The sequence below is a fragment of the Orycteropus afer genome, unplaced genomic scaffold, assembly GCF_000298275.1.
Source record: "Orycteropus afer afer isolate SDZICR_OR568_19922 unplaced genomic scaffold, OryAfe1.0 scaffold00334, whole genome shotgun sequence".
Lineage (NCBI taxonomy): Eukaryota > Metazoa > Chordata > Mammalia > Tubulidentata > Orycteropodidae > Orycteropus > Orycteropus afer.
The window spans coordinates 141,388-162,674 of record NW_006921921.1 but is presented as its reverse complement, the minus strand read 5'-3'; the positions used below and the strand labels follow the sequence as shown (position 1 = coordinate 162,674).

Genomic DNA, 21,287 nt, shown 5'->3' with positions numbered 1-21,287 from the left:
TCTTTGTAAGTGTTCGTAATTCCTCTATGACATATTTACTGAACTTGGCTTGGCCTCTTCCTACTGGTAATACCTTCTCTTCAACCCCCCTGACTTGGGATCTTTCTTTTAAAAACATTCTTTATTTTCTTTATGTACTTTAGACATGCCATTTTGAACAGATTTTAAGTCATTTCTTTATAACATAATTTCGAGGGAATCTTAAGGAGACCCTCAACATTATTACCAAATTTGTTCTAGAATTTCCTCTTTATAAGAAAATAATAACTAAATTGATAATGGGACAAATTCAGGGGAGAATTAGGTAGAAGAAGCTTTGTTTTTTTGCTTTGTTATATCTGTTTTTGCATGTGTGAAACATATCATACGTGCAAAAAAGTACCTAAAATGTGTAGAGTTTAACAGGATTACCATAATGCAAATACCCATGTAATCATCACCCAGATCGAGAAATAGAACATTTAGGGTCCCTGATTTATGGCATAAATAGACTATCAAGCATAACCCAAAATACACAAGCAGCAGAAGATTAATTAGATGATTGGAACCTTCTAAAAATTAAATGCTTATGTGCATCAAAAGAGTTCTCCAAAAGAGTGAAAAGAGAGCCTACAGATTGGGAAAATATATTCAACCACAATATATCTGACAAAGGGCTTATCTCTAAAATTTATAGAAAACACCAACACTTCAACATCAAAAAGATAGAAAATTCAGTTAAAAAATGGGCAGAAGACATGAAGAGATGCTTTACTAAAAATGGTATTCAGGCAGCCAACAAGCACATGAAGAAATGTTTACAATCATGAGCCATTAAAAAAAACAAAACAAACTCACTGCTGTTGGGTCTATTCCACCTCATAGCAACCACCATTGAGTTTCCAAGGCGATAAATATTTATGGACGTAGATTGCCCCATCTTTCTTCCACAGAACCACTAGTGGATTTGAACTGCCAGTCTTCTGGTTAGCAGTCAAATGCCTTAGGCACTGCACCACCAGAGCTCCATAACTCACTGCCATGAGTCAATTCCAACTCTCAGCAACCCCTCCTTCTTTCCTGAGGCGGTATCTCTATGGAAGTAGATTGCCCCGTCTTCTTTGCAAGGAGTGGCTGGTGAGTTTGAATCGCCAGCCTTCTGGTTAGCAGTCAAATGCCTTAGGCACTCTGCCACCAGAGCTCCTGAGAGATGCAAGTGAAAACAAGATACTATCTCACCCCAGCACTAATAGCAAAGTTCAGCAAGGCAAAATAACAAATGTTGACAATGATATGGAGATATTGGGACTCTCATACACTGCTGGTAGGACTGTAAAATGATACTACCATCGTGGAAACCAGTATGGCGGTTCCCTAAAAGTTGGAAGTAGAGATACCATTTGATCCAGCAATCCCATTACTAGGTATATATGCTAAAAGAGGTGAGAGCCAGAACATGAATAAATATATGCACACCTATGTTCATCACAACACTGTTCACAATAGCAAAGAGGTGGAAACAACCTAAGTGCCTATCAACTGCGGAATGGATAATGAAACTGTTGTATATACACACAATGAAATACTATGCAACACTAAAAAATACTGTGAAAAACCACATAAGGTAGATGAACTTGAAAGACATTATGCTGAGTGAAATAAGTCAATCGCAGAAGGACAGACATTATATTGGTCCACTGTTGTAAAAAGTGAAGGAAGGGTTTATATATGGAAGGAAACTTTCTTTGTTGGTTACCAGGGAGGGGAGGGAAAATTCCTAGATAGGTTTTAACAAATATATAGAGATATGTAAAAGATTATAGGGGATACTACGGGTAGGATGGAGGGAGAAGGGAAAACTTTTGTTTGTTTGTGGGGCATTGAGTTTATGCTGATGATGGTGGAATATCTTATATCTTAGAAAAGGATACCAGTAATGGTGGCACAACATGAGAAATGTCATCAATGTCCCCGAGCTGTAAATGTGAAAGTTATTGACGGATGTCTTTGTGATGGTTATGCTTGTGTGTCAACTTGGCTGGGCCTGGTTGAGTAGCTGGGCAGCTGGTGGTAGTTATTCCCCATGATGAGACTGGCAATCATCTCCATGGTGGGATGTACCACAGGCAGCTGAGTAGCTGCTTTGGGTATGTGGTCTGCTTCCCATAAATAAGAAGCAGCTTTGGGAATGATCTCTAGCGTGTGGCACACTTGGACCCTGCACATAGCCGTGTCGTTGTTCAGCAACCTGCCATGCTCTGCCAACCTTGGGACTTAAATGGACTTGAATTAATAGCCTGCCGTGTGGTTTGGTAACATGTTGACTGCCTTTTCACTTATCGACCTTGAGTTTTTCAGCCTCAGTAGCTAGCAGCTGTCGGAGTGAAGAAAAGTCTCTAGCTCCAGTGGGCTGGGAGCAGGAGGCAGAGATGAACCCTAAGGTTGAAGAGCTTTCACCCAGCCTCTAGAGACTGGCACTTTGAACTTGGACTTAAAGCCTAGAAATTGTAAGAATAAACTCCTGTTTGTTCAAGCCATCCCATTTGTGGTATATTCTTGTCAGAACAGTACTAGGTAACCAGAACAGTCTTCATGTGTATGTTTTCACTACAATAAAAGTTAAAAAAACAAAAAAAAAGGAAATAGAACATAGCCAGCACCTTCAGATTCCCCTATGTACTCCCTCGTAATCATTGCCTCTCTTCCCCTTAAATATAAACATTCTCATGATTTTTATGGTAATTGTCTTGACTTTCTTTATAGCTTTATCAGCTGTTCTATGCATCAGTCAACAATGTAGTTTAGTTTGCCTATTTTCAAACTTCTTTCTGTACTTTATGTATGTGAGTTTCTGCTTGTACCTCTAGTTATTTATTTACAGTGAAATCTATGAGACCCAGAGTTCAGTGGAACTGCCTTGTTTTTCTAGGTCTCACAAGTTTTCTGCCTTTGACAGGGTGTAGTCTTACCACTTTTATATCACTATTAGTGGAAAATATTTGAGTTTTCCTTCTCTGACAAGTTTCCAGCTTTTATAAGTTTTACAGTGTATTATTGCATAGTATTCCATTTTAAGTATACTATTAATTATCCATTCACCTGTATTTCCAGTTTGAGGTGATTATAAATAATGTACCTGTCAACATTCCTTTACATGTATCCTGGTTGCATGTGCACATATTTCTTTAAATACACACTTTGTTGTTGTTGTTGTTACGTGCCGTCGACTCAGACCCGACTCATAGCGACCCCTCCTTGGGTTTCCGAGGCAGTATCACTACGGAAGTAGATTGCCCCATCTTCCTTCTGGGGAGTGGCTGGTGGGTTTGAACCACCAGCCTTCTGGTTAGCAGTCAAGTGCCTTAGCCACTATGCTACCAGAGCTCCCAAATACACACTTAGAAGTAAATAATAGTTGTACCCCGTACTATACTTTCTCCACAGTGACTAACTCTCAACTATTCAGTATTTCTTAGACTTTCTCTTCCTCCTCCTTGACCCTTTCATCTCCTTGTCTCTTCTGCATACAAGAGAGGTGTGAAGAATGGATAGGAAAGTCAGCTACAGAAATTGAAACAAAGGAAAGTTGGCTAGCCTAGATTGGAGATATTGGACTAAATTCAGAAATGCCTTGATATCAAAACTTGGGAATTACCATACCATGTGCATTCCAAAGATATCACAAGAGGGGATTTTTGTTTTTTCCCTAGAAACACTAGTTGCCACCAGCGTCAGAGTTAAATTATAAAGTAGACCTGGTTGGTTTTTGACCCTCTCATTTTTTCCCTCCTGCTACAAATGTCCCAAATCAAAACACCCATTTTCCTAATTCATTGTTAATTAAATGTAGATATTGAGTAGATCAAATAGAAGGTGTCCTGGTGATGCAGTCATTTAAGTGTTCAACTACTAACTGAGAAGTTGGTGATACAAACCCACCCAGCAGCTGTGTGGGACCTCTCTAGACCTGGCAATGTGCTCCTAAAAAGATTATAACCTAGAAAACTCTGTGGGTATTTCTACTCTGTCACATGGGTTGGTATGCGTAAAAATCAACTCAGCAGCACCTAGCAGCAGCAGATTAAATGAAAGTGAAGATGGGAATATACATTTGTATTTTAAAACAGGAGTGACAGCATCCTCTCATTATAAACTGAAAGCACAATAGAAGTAAATAATTTAGTCCCCTTCACTTATAGGAGACTCAGGCCTCAAGCAGTTAAGTGTCACCTGAAATAGCTAGTAAGTAATAGAGACAAAAGTAGACTGAGCTAATTAATCAAATGAAAATCTGCTTGGTAGAATGTGACATTTTAGAAGATAATTTGATACTCAACATCTATTAAGCTACTTAACCCTTTTGTGACCCTTGAGACATGTATCACATTTTCAGTTTCTCAGGGTTATTGGGAAGCTGCTATCCCAATTGTAATATGTGCCAACATCTGGTGGGAACCTGTGTAACTGTGAATCTGAAGAAATGTACATCACCCTGCTAGTTCTACCATCAGAGTCCAGTTGGGACATTTGTGTCCCACATAATTGTATCAAAATCCACATTACCTCAAAAAACATTTTTTTCTAGATTTCTTCATGCCATCCATTTCTGAAAACACATGATTCAACAAAAAATCCAAAGCAGTAAATAATTTGGCCATGAAAGGGTTAATGAAGTATGTATACTATTGAGGATGGTGTATTAATTCCTGGGTGGTGAAAATAATTGTGTATTTTACTATAAACTGAAGGATTGGCAGCTCAGACCCACCCAGAAGCACGTCAGAAGATAAGCCTGACAGTCTGCTTCTGACAGGTCCCAACACTGAAAACCCTGTAGAACAGTTCTACTGTACATATGTGGGGCTGCCATGAGTTGGAATCAACAGCAGCTAACAACAGTATTAGTTTCCTAGGGCTGCTGTCACAAATCACCACAAACTTAGTGGCTGAAAATTTATGCTTCCACAGTTTTGGAGGCCAGAAATCCAAAACAAGCTGTTGGCAGAATTAATTTCTCTGGTGGGTTTGAAGGAAAATCCTTTCCACACCTTTCCCTTGGCTTTTTATCTCCCCCCACACACACTTTTTGTTGTTATTTGGGTAAAATTTTACAAAGCAAATTTCATTTCAACAATTCACATACGTTTTGTTTTGTGACACTGGTTACATTCCCTGCCGTGGAACAGCACTTCTCCCATTTCCTCCTTGTGGTTACTCTTTCTGTGTGGCCTTCTTGCCTATGCATTCCTGCCTCCCTGCCTTTCTCCCTGTGCAAATGCTGCCCTTCTGATCTCCCATGGTTGATGTTCTAAGGAGTGCATTTCCCTGACACAGGTGTTCAGCTCCGAGGCCGGTCTGTTGTTTGGCTCAGAGTTAAGCCAACTCTAGGCCCAAAAGGTGACTTGGGGCCATAGTCTCAGGGGTTTTACCAGTTTCTGTTGGACCAGTAAACCTGGTCTTTTCTATGATTTTGAGTTTTATTCCACATTTTTTTAACCCACTCTATCCAGGATATCTGATTTTTATCCCTTTTCAAGAGGTTGGCATTGTAGCTAGCACCATCTAGTTCTTCTAGTCTCAGGGTCATAGAGGCTGCTGTTCTCATGGTCTGTTAGTCCTTTGGTCTAACTGTTTCCACGCACCTTTGATTTTCTTCATTCTTCTTTTCTCCGGACAAGGAGAGACCAATAGTTGCATCTTAGATGGCCGTTCACAAGCTTTTAAGACCCCAGTCGCTACTCACCAAAGTAAGATGTGGAACCGTATTTCTTTATACCATGTTGTTCCAGTTGAGGTTGATATACCCCAAGACCATGGTCCGAAGCATGCAGGCCCAGCGACTCACTCCCTTTAGGTGCTTAATTGTGGTTAAGAAGTTATCCTAACTTTACCTCCTGTTCAGTTTAAATTGCATATGGACATTTTTATAGCACGTACAAATACATATGTAGGAATATCATCTGCCAAACCTGTGTGTGTGACCATGGGTATATTCCTGTTAACCTATCCATACTTGATCTTCTTGCCTGTCTACCTGTGTATCCACCTGTATATTAGTGTTGCTGTTACTGATAATTGTGTATGCAATATTTGCCTTTATTGTCTGAATCTCTTGTGTACCTCTCCCTGTCTTCCTTTTCCTAAGTGATATTATGCTAGTCACACGCTTTTGCTATATTGCTTTTCCTTTCATCCGTATAAAACCTGTCTCTTAACTATCTATTTTCCTTCCCTTTCCCTCCCCTCCTGTCCCTGGTAACAAACAAAGAAAATTTTCATCTGGTGGCGTAGTGTCTAAGGCATTTGACTGTTAACCAGAGGTTGGAGGTTCAAACCCACCAGCCACTCCACAGGAGGAAGACTGGGCATTCTACTTCCATAAAGATTTACCACTTCTGAAACCCAAAGGGGGTTGCTCTGAGTCAGAATCAACTCAATGGCAGTGAGTTTGGTGGGGTTTTTTTTCCCCTTCTATAAATGTTTCTTTGCCTTTTTATAATGATGGTTTCATACAATATTTGTCCTTCTGTGATTAACCTGTTTCACTCAGTATAATCCTCCAAGTTCATCCACATTATGAAGTGATTTGCTGAGTCTTCATTATTCTTTAATGTTGAATAGTATTCCATTTTGTGTATGTACCATATAGCTTGGTTATTCATTGATCTGTTGATAGGCACTTAGGTTGTTTCCATCTCTTCGTAGATAGACCTGTGATGAACGTGGGTGTGCATATAACTATTCATGTCCTGGACCTCACCTCTTTAGAAATTGCTGGATCAAATGGTATTTCTGTTTCCAACTTGTCCCTCAGATATGCTGGTGAAATTAGGACATTCCCAGACAAATAGAAATTAAGAGAATTTGTGAAAACAAAACCAACCCTATAAGGAATGCTAAAGGGAATCCTTCCAACAGAAAACCAACAACGGAAGACAACAACCTAAGATTAAGTCGTGACAATACCACCCAGAAACCAACCCAAAAAAGAATTATCAAATCTAAAATAAGTTTACAAAATGGAAAATAGAGAACCAGAGGAGTAAATCTGTAAATGATACTAACTACAAAGTAAATAGTGGGAATAAATGGTATAATTACAGAACTTCCATATGGAGAAGTGAGGCTGATGTCAATATAGAACAGACTATTCCAAACTTAGGGAGTGTTTTGGTTCTCTAGTGCTGCACTAACAGAAATACCACAGGGAGGTGGCTTTAAAAACAGGTGGGTACTCTTACAGTTTTTAAGGCTACAAGTCCAAGTTCAAAATGCCACTTGTAGGGGCTGGGTGAAGACCACTCGACCTTGGGCTTCAGTTCTGCGTCTTGCTCCTGGCCCCAGAAGCTGAAGACTTCTCTTAGGCAGCTGTTGGCTGCTAAGGCTGGCAAACCCAAGGTCAACAAATAAAATGGCACAGTCCTAAGATTACCAAACAACATGACAGGCCACTAGTTCAAGTCCAGAGACATTCCCAAGATCAGCAGGAAATATGGCAGGCTGCTGAATGAAAATTTAACTAAATGCAGGGTCCAGGTATGCCCAAAATAGCTGCAGAGGTCTTTTTCAAAGCTGCTTCTTAAATACTGCAAGCAGTCCACATTCCTAAAGCAGCTACTCCGCTGCTCCAGTAGATTCTGCCATGGATTTGATTACCACTGTCTTCATGGGGAATAACTACACCCAGCTGCTCAGCCACTCAAAACCAGGCCCATCCAAGTTGACACATAACCTTCACTCCACAAAGAGTTAAGAATTTGCTACAGGAGCAACTACCAGTAAGATGGCAGAATAGGGAGACAAGCTACACAGACCCCTCTTCAACAAAGAAAAGAAAAACCAATTGACAGAGATACAGAAGATAATCCTAGAGCCCTGAGCTTTGAAAGGAAGTATACAGAAGTGGATTAGGTACAAATTAGTGGAAAAACCTGAATTAAAACAGTGAGTATGGAGACAGAAAGAGCTGCAGACTGTCAGCTATTCTGATGGAACTAATAGCCTGAATATTTCCAAGTGGTGCTGGAACCTGAGAATTGACCTAAAGATCAGCTCTGGTCTCCATGGGCTGCAGGGACGACTGCGCTGGTGGCCTATAACTAGGAAGGGAAACAGCAAGGAGGGACACAACCTGAGCTGTGGATTTTTGGTTGTCCAGAGGGTACAGCCATTTTAATTATTTACAAGTGGCAGCTATTTTTAATATTTTAACTGATCGAAGGTACAGCCATTTTGAAAGTTTACAAGCAGTGGTAATTTTGGATATTTATAGTGACCAAGGGCACAGGCATTTTGAATCTTTACAAGTGGTGGCCATTTTGGTTATTAAAGTGAAAGCATTCTCATTCAGATTCCAGGGACCTAAGAATAGGCTCTGATTGCCAAGGATGGCAGGAACAACGGGAGGCTGACAACGGGAAAGGAGACAAGCAATGAGTATATAAGTGCTGGCAGCTAGTGAATAAAGGAACACAGTACCCTGGTTACGTAGACAATATCCAAACAAAACAAGTAAAATGAAAATCATGGCCAAGTCACTCCAACATACAATCACCGATTAAATATAAACATAAAAGCGTAACAATGTCTTGGAGACAACAGAGCATCACAGTCCGCAAAAAGAAGCAAGATAAAGCAGGAGAAACAAGGGACCAGGATACAGACCCAGAACACATCCCTGAAGAAGAAGTAGCATTGGAACTCCCTGATAAGGAATTCAAAAGAATTCTATTTAGGTACCCTCAGCGGATTGAGCAGATCAAGGAAAACACAAAATTGAAGACAACACAGAGAAAACTCTAGAACAATTCTGAAAGACAAGAACAAAATGACAAAATAAATGAAACATTTGAAGTGATAGAAAATCTGCAGATAGAAATTTAATACTAAATTTTCAGAAATAGGTAACACATTGAATGGGCAAAGGAGTAGAACTTAATCAATGGAAGACAGAATTAGTGAGATTGAAGACAAATAGCTCAATACTTCTTTGGAAAGGGATCAATCAGAAAAAAAAGATCAAAACAAAATGAAGGAACCCTAAGGTTCATGTGGGATGCCATCAAAAGGAATAACCCTATGTGTAATCAGAATTCCAGGAGCTCTGGTAGCATAGTGCCTAAGGCATTTGACTGCTAACCAGAAGGCTGGCAGTTCAAACCCACCAGCCACTCCTCAGAAGGAAGGTTGGGAGAAATAAACAATACTACAAAAACAGTAAGAGACTCTAACATACCAATTTTTCGATAAAGGACAGAACAACTAGAAAAAAATTCAACAAAGGTACAGATCTCAAAACACGATAAACCAGCCTGTCCTCATAGACATATTCAGAGCACTCCACCCAAGGGGGGAAAAGAAATCCACATTCTTTTTTGGTGCACGTGGATCATTCTCAAGAATAGACCATATGTTAGGCAATAAATCAAGCCTCAGTAAATTTAAAAACATCGAAAGTGCAGAAAGCATCTTCTCAGATCACAGTGTTATAAAATTAGAAATCAACAATAAGAAGACCAGGGGGAAAAAATCAAATTCATGGGAACTAAGTAACACACTGCTCAAGAACCACTGGATAACAGAAGAAATAAAGTAAAATTTAAAAAATTCCTGGAAACAAATAAAATGAAAACACATGTCTTAGCTTTTGGTGGCATCTGGCAATCTTCGGCATTTCTTGGCTTGTAGGTGCGTCACTTCGGCCTCTGTCTTCAGATCCTCTTCTGTGTTTCTCCTTTTATGCCTTTGGCTCTAAATACTGGTCCTTTGATTTAGGTCCTGTCTTAAATCCAGCATGATCTCATCTGGAGATCCTTAATTAATTGTGCAATGACCTTATTTCCAAATAAAGTCACATTCACAAGTACCAGGAGATTAGGGCTTGGATATCTTTTAGGGGCGACTATTCAACCTACTACAGAAGGTACAACATTCTCATGCACTGTATACATACCTAGAAATGCAAAATAAAGTATGTACTAATGTAATGTAGAATGTACCCTTTCATATAAACTCTTTAAGAATCTCACTAAAAAATAATCTTCATTAAAATTTATATTTCATAATTATAACATTTTTGTACAAAAATTACTTCTGAGAAAACTTTGAATTAAAAAGAGGATTTATCTGCTAACTTTGATCTGTTTCCTTCCATGGATCTTGACAGATCACCAAAAAGGAGTGTGGTGGCAGAGATACCAATACCTCCCAGTCCATAGATTAGCCTTGCTTTAGAGAAATCCTTTAATTTATTAGCTGAGAAAAAAATAATTAATTAAAATATGTTGTTAGGTGCCATCAAGTCGACTCCCAACTCATAGCGACCCTACGCACGACAGAATGAAACACTGCCCAGTCGTGCACCATCTTTACCATCCTTGCTGTCCTTGAGCTCATCAATTGTAGCCACTGTATTGGTCTGTCTTGTTGAGGATCTTCCTTTTTTCACTGACCCTCCACTTTACCAAGCACAACAGACACTAAGACAGACTGGGAAGAAGGAAGGGGCCATTGAAAACCTTATGAATTAAAATATATTCAGAACTACAGGAGAAATTTAGAGCCCTACAATTTGCTTCTTATCAAACAAGAATTGGAAATAAACTTGGTTTCTTTTTATTTCATCCTTTTATAGTTTTCAGGAAAAGTTTAAAATTAAATTCACATGCTGATTTACAATAAAATTCTAAATTTTGTTATTGAGATGACAAATCAAGAATGTATTGATTTTTTGCATAGTCCTACACTGAAATATTTAAAATGCTTCCTACTTTCAGTAATTACTATTTAATTTTTTTTTTTTTTTTACCACAGGTCTACAACGTTCTCCTTCTACTGAAAAAAATTAAGCATGGCTATGATTTTGATCTTTTTCTGTTTTTTTTTTCCCCCCAGTTGCAGGGGGTTTTCACATATAGAGATAGAAAATGGTTTGTTTTGTTTTGATTTTGATTTTTTGTTTCCAGATTTTGTACTTCAGCTGCTGACATGAAAATCAGATTATTTACTTCAGATCTTCAGGATAAAAACGAATATAAGGTATGTTGACAAGTATAATTTATAAATCTTCAGAGTTTATTTTAAAACATATTTTTTTTACTTTTGTAATTGGATTTATACCAATTAAAAATGCCTTTTTTTGGTCTTCTTTGAGGTATGTAAATTAGAATGTCATTTGCCATGATTTAGTCTATAGGAACTAAATTCTTAGCCTATGGATTACAAATTTCATACCACTTTCCAGATTAAATAAATATAAATAAATGAGTCAGACATAGCAAATGGGGGAGACATAAAAATTCACACTTGGGTGTAGTAGACACTTAACAGACATGAGCACACACAGAGTAAGAGTTGAGCTTCAAGGGAATAAATGATCAGTACAGCATAGCGGGAGGCAAGATTTCAAAGGGTTTGAGAGCACAGACCCCAGTGCCAAACTGCATGGGTTTGCAGCCCAGCTGCTCCATGTAGTAGCAGTGTGACTTTGGGCAGGTAACTCAGTCTCTTTGTACTCATTTCCTAATCTGTGAAATGGAGTTAGTCATACCATCTATCTCATAAAATTATGAGCATTGACTGAGCTAATTCATGTAAAACACTTGGAACAAAGCTTGGTGCTTAGTAAGCCCTAAATATGTATTTGTTATTACTATAATAAATAGCTCTCAGTTTGGGTTGAAATTATATCATGTGTTCTTATAAGAACAGTGTTACTTTCTTAAAAATCAAAAATATGAATAATGTTATAAAACAAAGATAAACTATCAGCCTTTTCAAACATTGAAAAAATAGTAAAAATTATACCCTAAGCTATATACAGTGGGTTTAATATACTGCACATGGTGGTTAATCTACTGTGTGCTCATGAATAGCCAAGTGACATATAAAAACCAATGGCTGTCAAGTTAATTCCAACTCTTAGTGACCCTATAGGACAAAATAAACTGCCCCATAGGCAGTAAAGCTGTACAGAAGCAGACTGCCTCATCTTTCCCCTGTGGAGTGGCTGACAGGTTTGAACCACGAACCTTTTGGTTTGCAGCCAGCCGTTTTAACCACTGTACCACCAGGGCTCCAGGTGACATAGGGCACGTAATATTTTGATCTAGCAAAAGTTAGTGTGTATTTACAATGGACGTTAAAATAAACGTTTAATGTTAATTTAGTTTGACTTGTGGACTATGGCAGAAGCTTTGGACAATGACTTGGAAACCTGGATTCGTTAAAGCTTATAGGAATGTTTAAACCAAATCCTTCTTTTTGCCCTTGTGATACAGTTCTGTGTATGGAACTGAGATCAAATTTGAATTGATTTTGGCTAGGAGGAAGGAAAGGGCAGAAGGAGCAAAATGGCACGGGAAGCAAGAGAGAGATAAAGGAGCAGGGGCAGAAAGAGACCTATTCAGATACTGAAACATCTGATACCTAACAGGCATATTTTGTATTTCAGCTGTAAACATTTAAACCAGTTAAACATTGCCTGTTCATATAAGCTTCCACCTTACCATTTCCCATTTGCTGGGTTGATTGTAACTATGGACTTTAGTATACTACCTGTCTACAGTGCTGAGAATCACACTGAATAAGTAGGTAAATCAATTAAAGGGAAGTCCATACTGTATGTGTTTATCAGGTAAGTAGCAAGTGTGCACAGCAGCCAGGTCCAAGTAAAAAAGCAGAGAAGGACTTTATCTCAAAGCCCCTAAAATGTTTTTGTAGCTTTATTTTTTATTTAAGCTTTATGTAAAAAGTGAGAAAGAAGGTGATGTGAGGACAGGTACAGTTTAAAGAAAAAAAAAGTGTGTGCTTTTGTAAGAAATGCATACTAGAAAAGAAAAATCATGGTAATGGCAGTGTGCTGAATGATCAACTTCTTTCCAAGATAAACCTTCCAGAAGAGTGGGTATATAAATCATGCTTTTAAAATAGCTGATTACTTAAGAAATATTCATAGGAAACAAAGCATGAGTGAAAGCTTTCAAGGCAGTGAAGTAAAAATATTACGTAGGAATGTTGTCAATTCTTTTTCTGGTTTTTTTTTTCCCCCCTGTATCAGGTTTTAGAGGGCCATTCAGACTTTATTAATGGTTTGGTGTTTGATCCCAAACAAGGCCAAGAAATTGCAAGTGTGAGTGACGATCATACCTGCAGGTATGTTGCTTATGTTACAGCCAAGTTTTTGAATTTCTGTTTTATTTTAATGAGACTTACATGTTAAAAAGGAGAGGAAATTAACTTAAATAAACTCCACATGTTGTAAAAGAAGTATACTTATTTAGATTGGAGATGTGACACAAACAAGAGTTTGAAAACCAGTGAGCTGAGTTCTCATCCCAGTTAATGAAAACTTCCCTTGCTAATTCATGGGTGCCCCTCTGCCTCTTTTTTTAAGATTTGCATGTTTAGGAAATCTAAATATATGTTAGGAGCTCTGGTAGCATAGTGGCTAAGGCACTTGACTGCTAACCAGAAGGCTGGCGGTTCAAATCCACCAACCACTCCTCGGAAGGAAGATGGGGCAATCTACTTCCGTAGTGATACTGCCTTGGAAACCCAAGGAGGGGTCGCTATGAGTCGGGTCCAACTCAAGGGCACACAACAACAACAAATATACGTTGGGTCAAATTCTCCCAATATTGAACAAGGTCAATAGGATAATGAAAAGATGTTGCCATATTGTGAAGTTACTTCACATATCTTGTATGATAAGTTAGTGTCTGATAATGAGCATAGATAATGAAGTGTAAATCTTGTTTCTAGAATAAGATTAATGAAAAATTTCATGTTCTGACAAATTCAGAAGTCTCTGTAAGGTTTTCAATAGATACAATTCATTTCAGTATCATGTTCTTTCACTCCACTCCCTCATTTGGAACAGATGAAGTAGCTCTGATATTTTAATAATGCCTAAAGCTGGAGATTGTCTCAAGTAAAGGACAAGATGAAGAGCAAGAGTGGGAGGTGGAAATAAGCTGAGGAGTCAGGAGTGAAGTGAGTAATCAGTCATTAGAGAGAGCAGTGTTGGTTACTTCATTTGCTTTAACAATACTTGACCCAAAACAAAACAAAACACTTCTCTGATACTTTTCATAGTTGTAATGTTTGATAACCAAACCACACTCACTGCCATCAAGTCAATTTCAACTCATGGTGACCCTCAGAGGGTTTCTAAGGCTGTAAATCTTTATGGAAGCTAACTGCCGCATCTTTCTCCTATGGAGTAGCTAGTGGGTTCAAACCACCATCCTTTTGGTTAGCAGCCAAATGCCTTAACCACTACACCACAAGAGCTCCTCAATGTTTGATAAAGCTAAGTCAAAATTATTAGTATTTATTAAAACTTGTGCATGTACAAAACCATTAAATAGTATGCTTTCACATTAGAACTAAAACTGCTAGCTGCATTTTCCATTTTAATCTTAGTTTAGCTGATTCTTCTAAAGTTATAGAGTCATGGGCCATTATTCTTCATTTGCTGTCAGAATTTTCATGTCAGGGGCATGAAAGATTTACATGACAATGAGATGCTCATGTATTAAGAATCTTTTCTTTTGAAAGGGCCCCAAGTGTTGTAAAACCATGTCTGTGTAGAGACCTGAAGAATAAATGGGACCAGTTGTAAGGTAGAAGTTAGGTTAGATCAACAGAAATAATGGCATTTCAGTTCTCTAAAACATGAACTTGTCTATTTTTTTTAATTGTGATTTGGGTGAAAGTTTACAAAGCAAATTTGTTTTCCATTCAACACTTCATACGCATTTTGTTTCATGACATTGATTGCATTCCCCATAACAAAACAGCTCTCTTCCCACATCTTGCCTATGGTTACCTTTTCCCTGTGTCCTTTCCTTTGCATTCTTGCCCTTCGAGCTATCTCCCTGTGCAAATGCTGCCTTTCTGATCCCCCATGGTTGATTGTTCTAAGGAGTGTATTTAACTTTCTGAAAAACTCCGTACATTGCCCCTAATATCTCATTTTACTAGACTGTGGTTGACAGTATTCTGTAAATATTTATTCTCCCCTCCTCACTACCATGAAAGGAGAAAATTTTCCCATTCCATTGATGTTGGTTTTAGCCAGTGTGATGTTAGCAAATGTGGTGTGCACATAAGCTTTCAATTTTTTACCTGATTTGACTCAGCCTCCTATTCTGTGTCATCTTCTATAAGGTGAGCATGTCCATTATAGGCACTGGTCCCAGAGTGAGAAACACATGGAGCAGACATAGACCATTCTGTCATTATGAAACAGAGCTTCCCACATACCTGTGAGAAAGAAATTTATACATCTCTTTCTAAGCTACTAAGATTTTGAAATTTATATGCAACATCATTGTACTCATAGCTGGGAAGCTGAATTTGGAATACATCAGCTTAGTTTGAAAATCAGAAAAGTCAAGCTTTTGCTGAGCAATATAGGTATGATAAAGGAAGAAAGAAGATATAAGTAAAACAAGTTTAAAGTAAAGAAGAGTATCATATACTCTCACAGCAAGAAAAGAAGGAATTCTGAGGGGATAGACTTTAATAGAAAAACTTCTCAGGACACCCATTTTCATCAACTCAAAGAATAAGATTGCCAGCCTGCTAATAAAGACACCAACCAAATGACAGCTACTATGCAATTTGGACAGAGAAAATAACCATTTACATCCCAGGGATCACTACTCTCACTATACCCATAGACTGGGTCTGCATGTTGGTGGTAGAGGTTCATTAGTGAAATCTTTCTCAAATCCTAGTCAAAGCCTATGTTGTATTGTCGTTGTCGTTATGTGCCGTCGAGTCAGACGCGCCTCATAGTATCACTAGGGAAGTGGATTGCCTCATCTTCCTCCCAAGGAGTGGCTGGTGGGTTTGAACTGGCAGCCTTCTGGTTAGCAGTCAAGTGCCTTAGGCCCTATGCTACCAGAGCTCCCTATGTTGTATTAGGAATAGTTTTATATGCAAATGGTACCATGCTGAAATAGCATGCTGCAGAGAAAACTTCAACAACATTATAAACCACTAGACGTGACAGGTGGGTGCAGAACATGCCATCCAACAATAGCAGAATACACATTCTTCTCTCATGGAACATTCTCTATCATATACCCCAAAACAAGTCTCAAACATTTAAAAAGACTGAAATCATACAAAGTATTTTCTCTGGCCACAGTGGAATAAAACTACAAATCAATAACTGAAGAAAACCTAGAAATCCACAAATATGTGGAAATTAAACAACACACCTTTAAACAGTGGATCAAAAATAAATCACAGGAGAAATTAGAAAATACGTTGAGGTGAATAAAAATGAAAACATGACATACCAAAACTAATGGAATGCAATAAAGGCAGTGCTTACAGGGAAATTTATAGTTGTATATGCCTACACTAAAAAACAAGAAAGATCTCAAATCAGTAGCCTAACTTTGCACCTTAAGGAACTAGAAAAAGAAACACAAAGTAAACCCAGAGCTTGTAGACAAAGGGAAATAATAAAATTAGAACAGAGACAAATGAAATAGAGAAGAGAAAATCAGTGAAACCAAAAGTTGATTCTTTGAAAAGATCAAGTAAACTGACAAACTTTAGCTAGAATGATGGGGGGAAAAAAAGGGAATACTCAAATATGTCAAATTAGAAATGCAAATGGGGACATCACTGCTCGCCTTATAGAAATAAAAGGATTTATAAGAGGATACTATAAACAATTATATGCCAACAAATTAGATAACCTAGATGAAATGAACAAATTTCTTGAAACATATAAACTACCAAACTGATTCAAGAAGAAAGAGAAAATTTGGATAGACCTATAAAGAATTAAGAGATTGAATTAAGAATTAAATACCACCCAACAAAGAAAAACCCAGGACCAGATGTCTTTACTGGTGAATTTTAACAAATATTTGAAGAAGAATTAAAACCAGTCCTTCTCAAATTCTTCCAAGAGATAGTAGAGGAGAGACACTTCCTAACTCTTTCTGTGGGGCCTGCATTATCCTAGTATTAAAGCCAGACAAGGATATCACAAGAAAAGATAACTGCAGACCAATATCCTTTATGAATACCCACTGCCATTGAATCAATTCCAACTCATAGTAATCCTTTAGGACCGAGCAGAACCGCCCCATTGGGTTTCCAACACTGTAAATCTTTATGGAAGGAGGTTGCTTCATCTTTCTACTGTGGAGCACCTGGTGGGTTCAAACCACTGACCTTTTGGTTAGCAACCCAATACTTTAACCACTTAACCACCAGCACTCCTGTTCCTTACGAATATGGATGCAAAATTCTTCCACACTGTATAGTTAGAACTAGAAAACTCTTAGAAGGAAAACATAGTAAATCTTACCACGTTGAACTGGGCAGTGGTTTCTTAGCTATGACACAAAAGCACAAGCAACAAAAGGAAAAATAGGTAAATTGGACTTTGTCAAAATTAAATACTTTGGGGCATCAGAGGACACTATCAAGAGAGTTGAAAAGACAGCTCACTGAATGGGAGACAATATTTAGAAATAGTATATCTAAAAGGGTCTCTATTCCAGAATATATACTCTATAACTCAATAACAAAAAGACAGCCCAGTTGAAAATAGGCTAAGGACTTGAATAGACATTTCTCCAAACAAGATTTTAAAAGGTCAACAAGCATATAAAAAGACCCTCAACATCATTGCTCATTAGAAAAATGTAAATCAAAACTATAATGAGATACTACTTCCCATCCACTAGGAAGCCTATGAGTGTTGGCATGGATGTGGAGACACTGGAACCCTCCTACTTTGCCAGTGGGAATGTAAAATGGTGCACTTGCTGTGGAAAACAGTTTGGCATAGAATTACAACAACAACAACATACAATCTTAAAATGAAACTCATAGATAATAAACCTGCCAAAACATAATTACCAAAAAAAATATTATAATGCTCAATCTGTTTTATATATTTGTATACAAGGAAATGAAATTGTTGTGAATAACAGTACAGTACGTTTATGCTCAGGAACAGTTAATGTTAGAAGATAGAGAATCTTTGAACTTCCTTATAATGACTAAGTTTGGATATCAGAAAAATAAAGATAACAGGAAAATGCAAGAGCAAAAGCAAGCCTGGTAAGTTGCACAATTGCAGGGACATCATTTCTATAGAGTACAATTTAGATATTGCACTCCAGTTGCACAACAATTTAGATACCTGGAGTCCAACACTGTCACAGCCCTGAGAAGAACTGCAGTTATTAGAATAAAAACTCAGGAGTAATAAAACAAAATTAATTATGAAAAGAGAAAAAATAATATTAATCAAAATAGAAATACCATGACAAATTATTGGATGTTAAGCTGAAATTATAAGGATAAGATTCTTGCGAACTAGCCGGTTTTTATAGGTAGAGTGTCAAAGTGATTCACTGCAATGGAAAAGAGTGCTGATGAAGATTACAGAAAACATAGCTCCTGTCTTGAAATTTCCCCACCTTTTGAGGTAAAGTCCATTACAGATGTCATAGAATATAGAATGTCTAGCATCCTTGCTTTTATTCCCTAAATGCCTATAGCCCCCCAGTCACTGGGACAATCAGAAATATGCCTTAGTCTTAGTTAGCTACTACTGCTGTAATGCAAATACCACAAGTGGATCACTTTAAATCACACCTAGTGCTGCTAGAAGATGAATAACACAAGAGGTGGCATTAAAGAACAAAAATTTATTTTCTTACAGTTCGGGAGGCTGAAAGTCCAAATCAGAGTCTCAGCCTTGTTGATTCCTTCCTTATGGGAAGACCTGGATGTTCCTTGCTTCCTTGGCTTGTGGTCAATCCTCAGATTTTCTTCCTACCCTCATCCCCCCAATTAGCCTTCATCTGTGCCTAATACACTCAGAAATTATTAGCTTTAGGGAACACACTACAATAATATGACCTCATTAACATAATAATAAAGAAAACTCTTTCCAAATAGGATTACATCCCCAGGTACAGGGGTTAGGATTCCAGTACATATTTTAGGGGGACATAGTTCAATTCTTAACAATGATCTGTATGTTGGAACTACCCCCCCGTTGAGAGTCACTGATTTGGATAACAATAATGTATGACCAGGCACTGTCCTAAGTGCTTTTATATGAATTTGTAAGTTCACTTATTTGACTCCTCATAAAAATGGTTGTGGTAGGTTCTTTCATTATTGAGCTTTGAAAAATGAACAACCAAGCAGTTCGGCTCTAAGCACTACTACAATATACTGCTTTTCACTTTAAGGTTCTTTAAGACATTTTAGTTTTTCTTATTTTATTGAAAAGAATATATTACATATTATAATCATATATATTTATGTATTAGATAATGTATGGATAATATTATTGAAAATAATATATTCATATTTGTCTGTTACTGATTAAAATCAAGCATTAGGTAGGACTTAATAAAATTGATAAAATTTTTACTGAACGATCATGTCTTTGGAAGCGTCATCGTCTTCTGCCCATGAAGCAGAATTTTTTAAAGATACCTGTGCCGAAACACGCTAACACCTGTTATTGAAATGGAGATGTCATGGTCCTTCTTCCAACCCTATGACCCAGGTTACTGCAGATGAGGAAGAAGAGTAAAGGAGCTTCACGGTGTCCATAGTGCCTGAGTCACACAGAGTTTGAACACTGCTGGGAAATGTTAAAAGGTGTTAACTAGACTGCTTTGGCCTTTTCACTAGTAAGGTATTTTGTCAAGTCAACCATGCTTTACTACTTTAGAGGTCATCACAGAACCTAGAAGAGTGCACTGTGGCAGGTGCTTAATGTCTGGGTGGGTGAAGGAATGCATACAACTATGTATCTGTCACTGCATCTTTATTTTTTAAAAAAAAGAAAGTAGTTACCAAAAAAAGCAACTAACAGGAGATGCATTTAAGAAAGAAATTTCTCAAGTAAACTGTAGAATTGGTAGCCATTCAACCTCTTGTTCTACCTTAATGGCCCTTCATCATCTCCACCATACACATACACACAGATACATGTATATACGTACTTACATACACATACATGCACAGGAAGCTATAAATACTCATGTTTATAATTATGGCCTAGCATCAGTAAAAGAGACAGAGAAGTAGATATTTATTTAGCAATATTTGTTACCCTCTAACCACCAAAATAAGGTAAAAAAAATGTTTAAGTATTTAAGGAGTTAAGCTTCTTATTTTAAAAACTCACTAATACAGAACATCTCATTCCTAATTATTGCCAAATAACAGATGTTCTTGTATATTAGAAACAGTACCATTCTGTAAGAACAAGTCAGATCAACAAGTATTTATTAAACACATTTAGTGTGGCCCACATTTAGTGCTTTGGGGGGATACGAAAGAAAGAGAAGACCTAGTACTCACTGTAATTACAGAGGATGTCATAAGTAAATCCTTTTTCTCCTCCTGTCCCCCAATAATCTTTTAAATTACTAGATAAAAATTTATGGTGAAAGAAAATTGGCTTCTAGCAACCAAGGAATTTTGAGTTTAAAATGAAAATAATTGGCATAAAATCTGCCATTGGCTTTGTCTGTAAGATGAGCTTTCAGTAGTTGTCATATTCTAGCTGTGATATTTAGGGGACAAAAATGGCAGAGAAAGGTGTAGGGTACAAAAAGTAGTAAGATTTTTTTATTATAGGAATATAATTTAATCACTGGATGAGGGGATAGTAAATTACCTAGGAAATTCACTAAACCATTAAATATAGATTTTTTGTTTTTGTTTTTTTAAATTTTTACTGTGATTTGGGTGAAAGTTTACAGAGCAAATGCATTTTCCATATGGCAGTTCATACACATTTTGTCTCATGACATTGACTGCAATTTCCCACAGTGTAACAGTTCTCTTTCCACTTCCTCCCCATTGTTACCTCTTCCTGTATTTTTCCCTTCCATGCACTCCTGTCCCCCTCCCCAGGGGTCTCCCTATGTGTATACTGAATTCTGTTCTCCCATGATTGATCTCTCCAAGGAGTGTATCTACCTGATGTAAATGTTCAGCCCATATGCTGGTCTTTCATTTGGCTAGAAGCCACAAGCGTGAGTTCACTTCAACACTGTTAGATAGATAGAGATACATGTTGATTTGGGTGAAGAGAAGGGTAATGTACCAAATGTGAGTGACCAATATGGCGGCATTGAGGAAGAGAAAGACATAGAGAGGTATGTGGGAGGTACAGACAACAAAGATGAACCCTTTTGCACATATAGTACGACGTTGTCAGTGAAGGCAAACATGGGTATATTGGTAGATAGATGGATGGACAGGCTGAACTAGTAGGTATTTCTACGTAG

General features: G+C 37.7%; 1 protein-coding gene across 1 annotated transcript in view; it reads left to right on the top strand.

The window, feature by feature from the left end:
* Positions 1–21,287, top strand: part of NUP37 (nucleoporin 37) — a 74,370-nt gene that overhangs the window by 25,798 nt on the left and 27,285 nt on the right. Inside the window, exons 3-4 of the mRNA XM_007952382.2 lie at positions 10,944–11,016; positions 13,037–13,131. Of these exons, the coding sequence (XP_007950573.1) occupies positions 10,944–11,016; positions 13,037–13,131 (168 nt within the window). The remainder of the gene's footprint in view (positions 1–10,943; positions 11,017–13,036; positions 13,132–21,287) is intronic.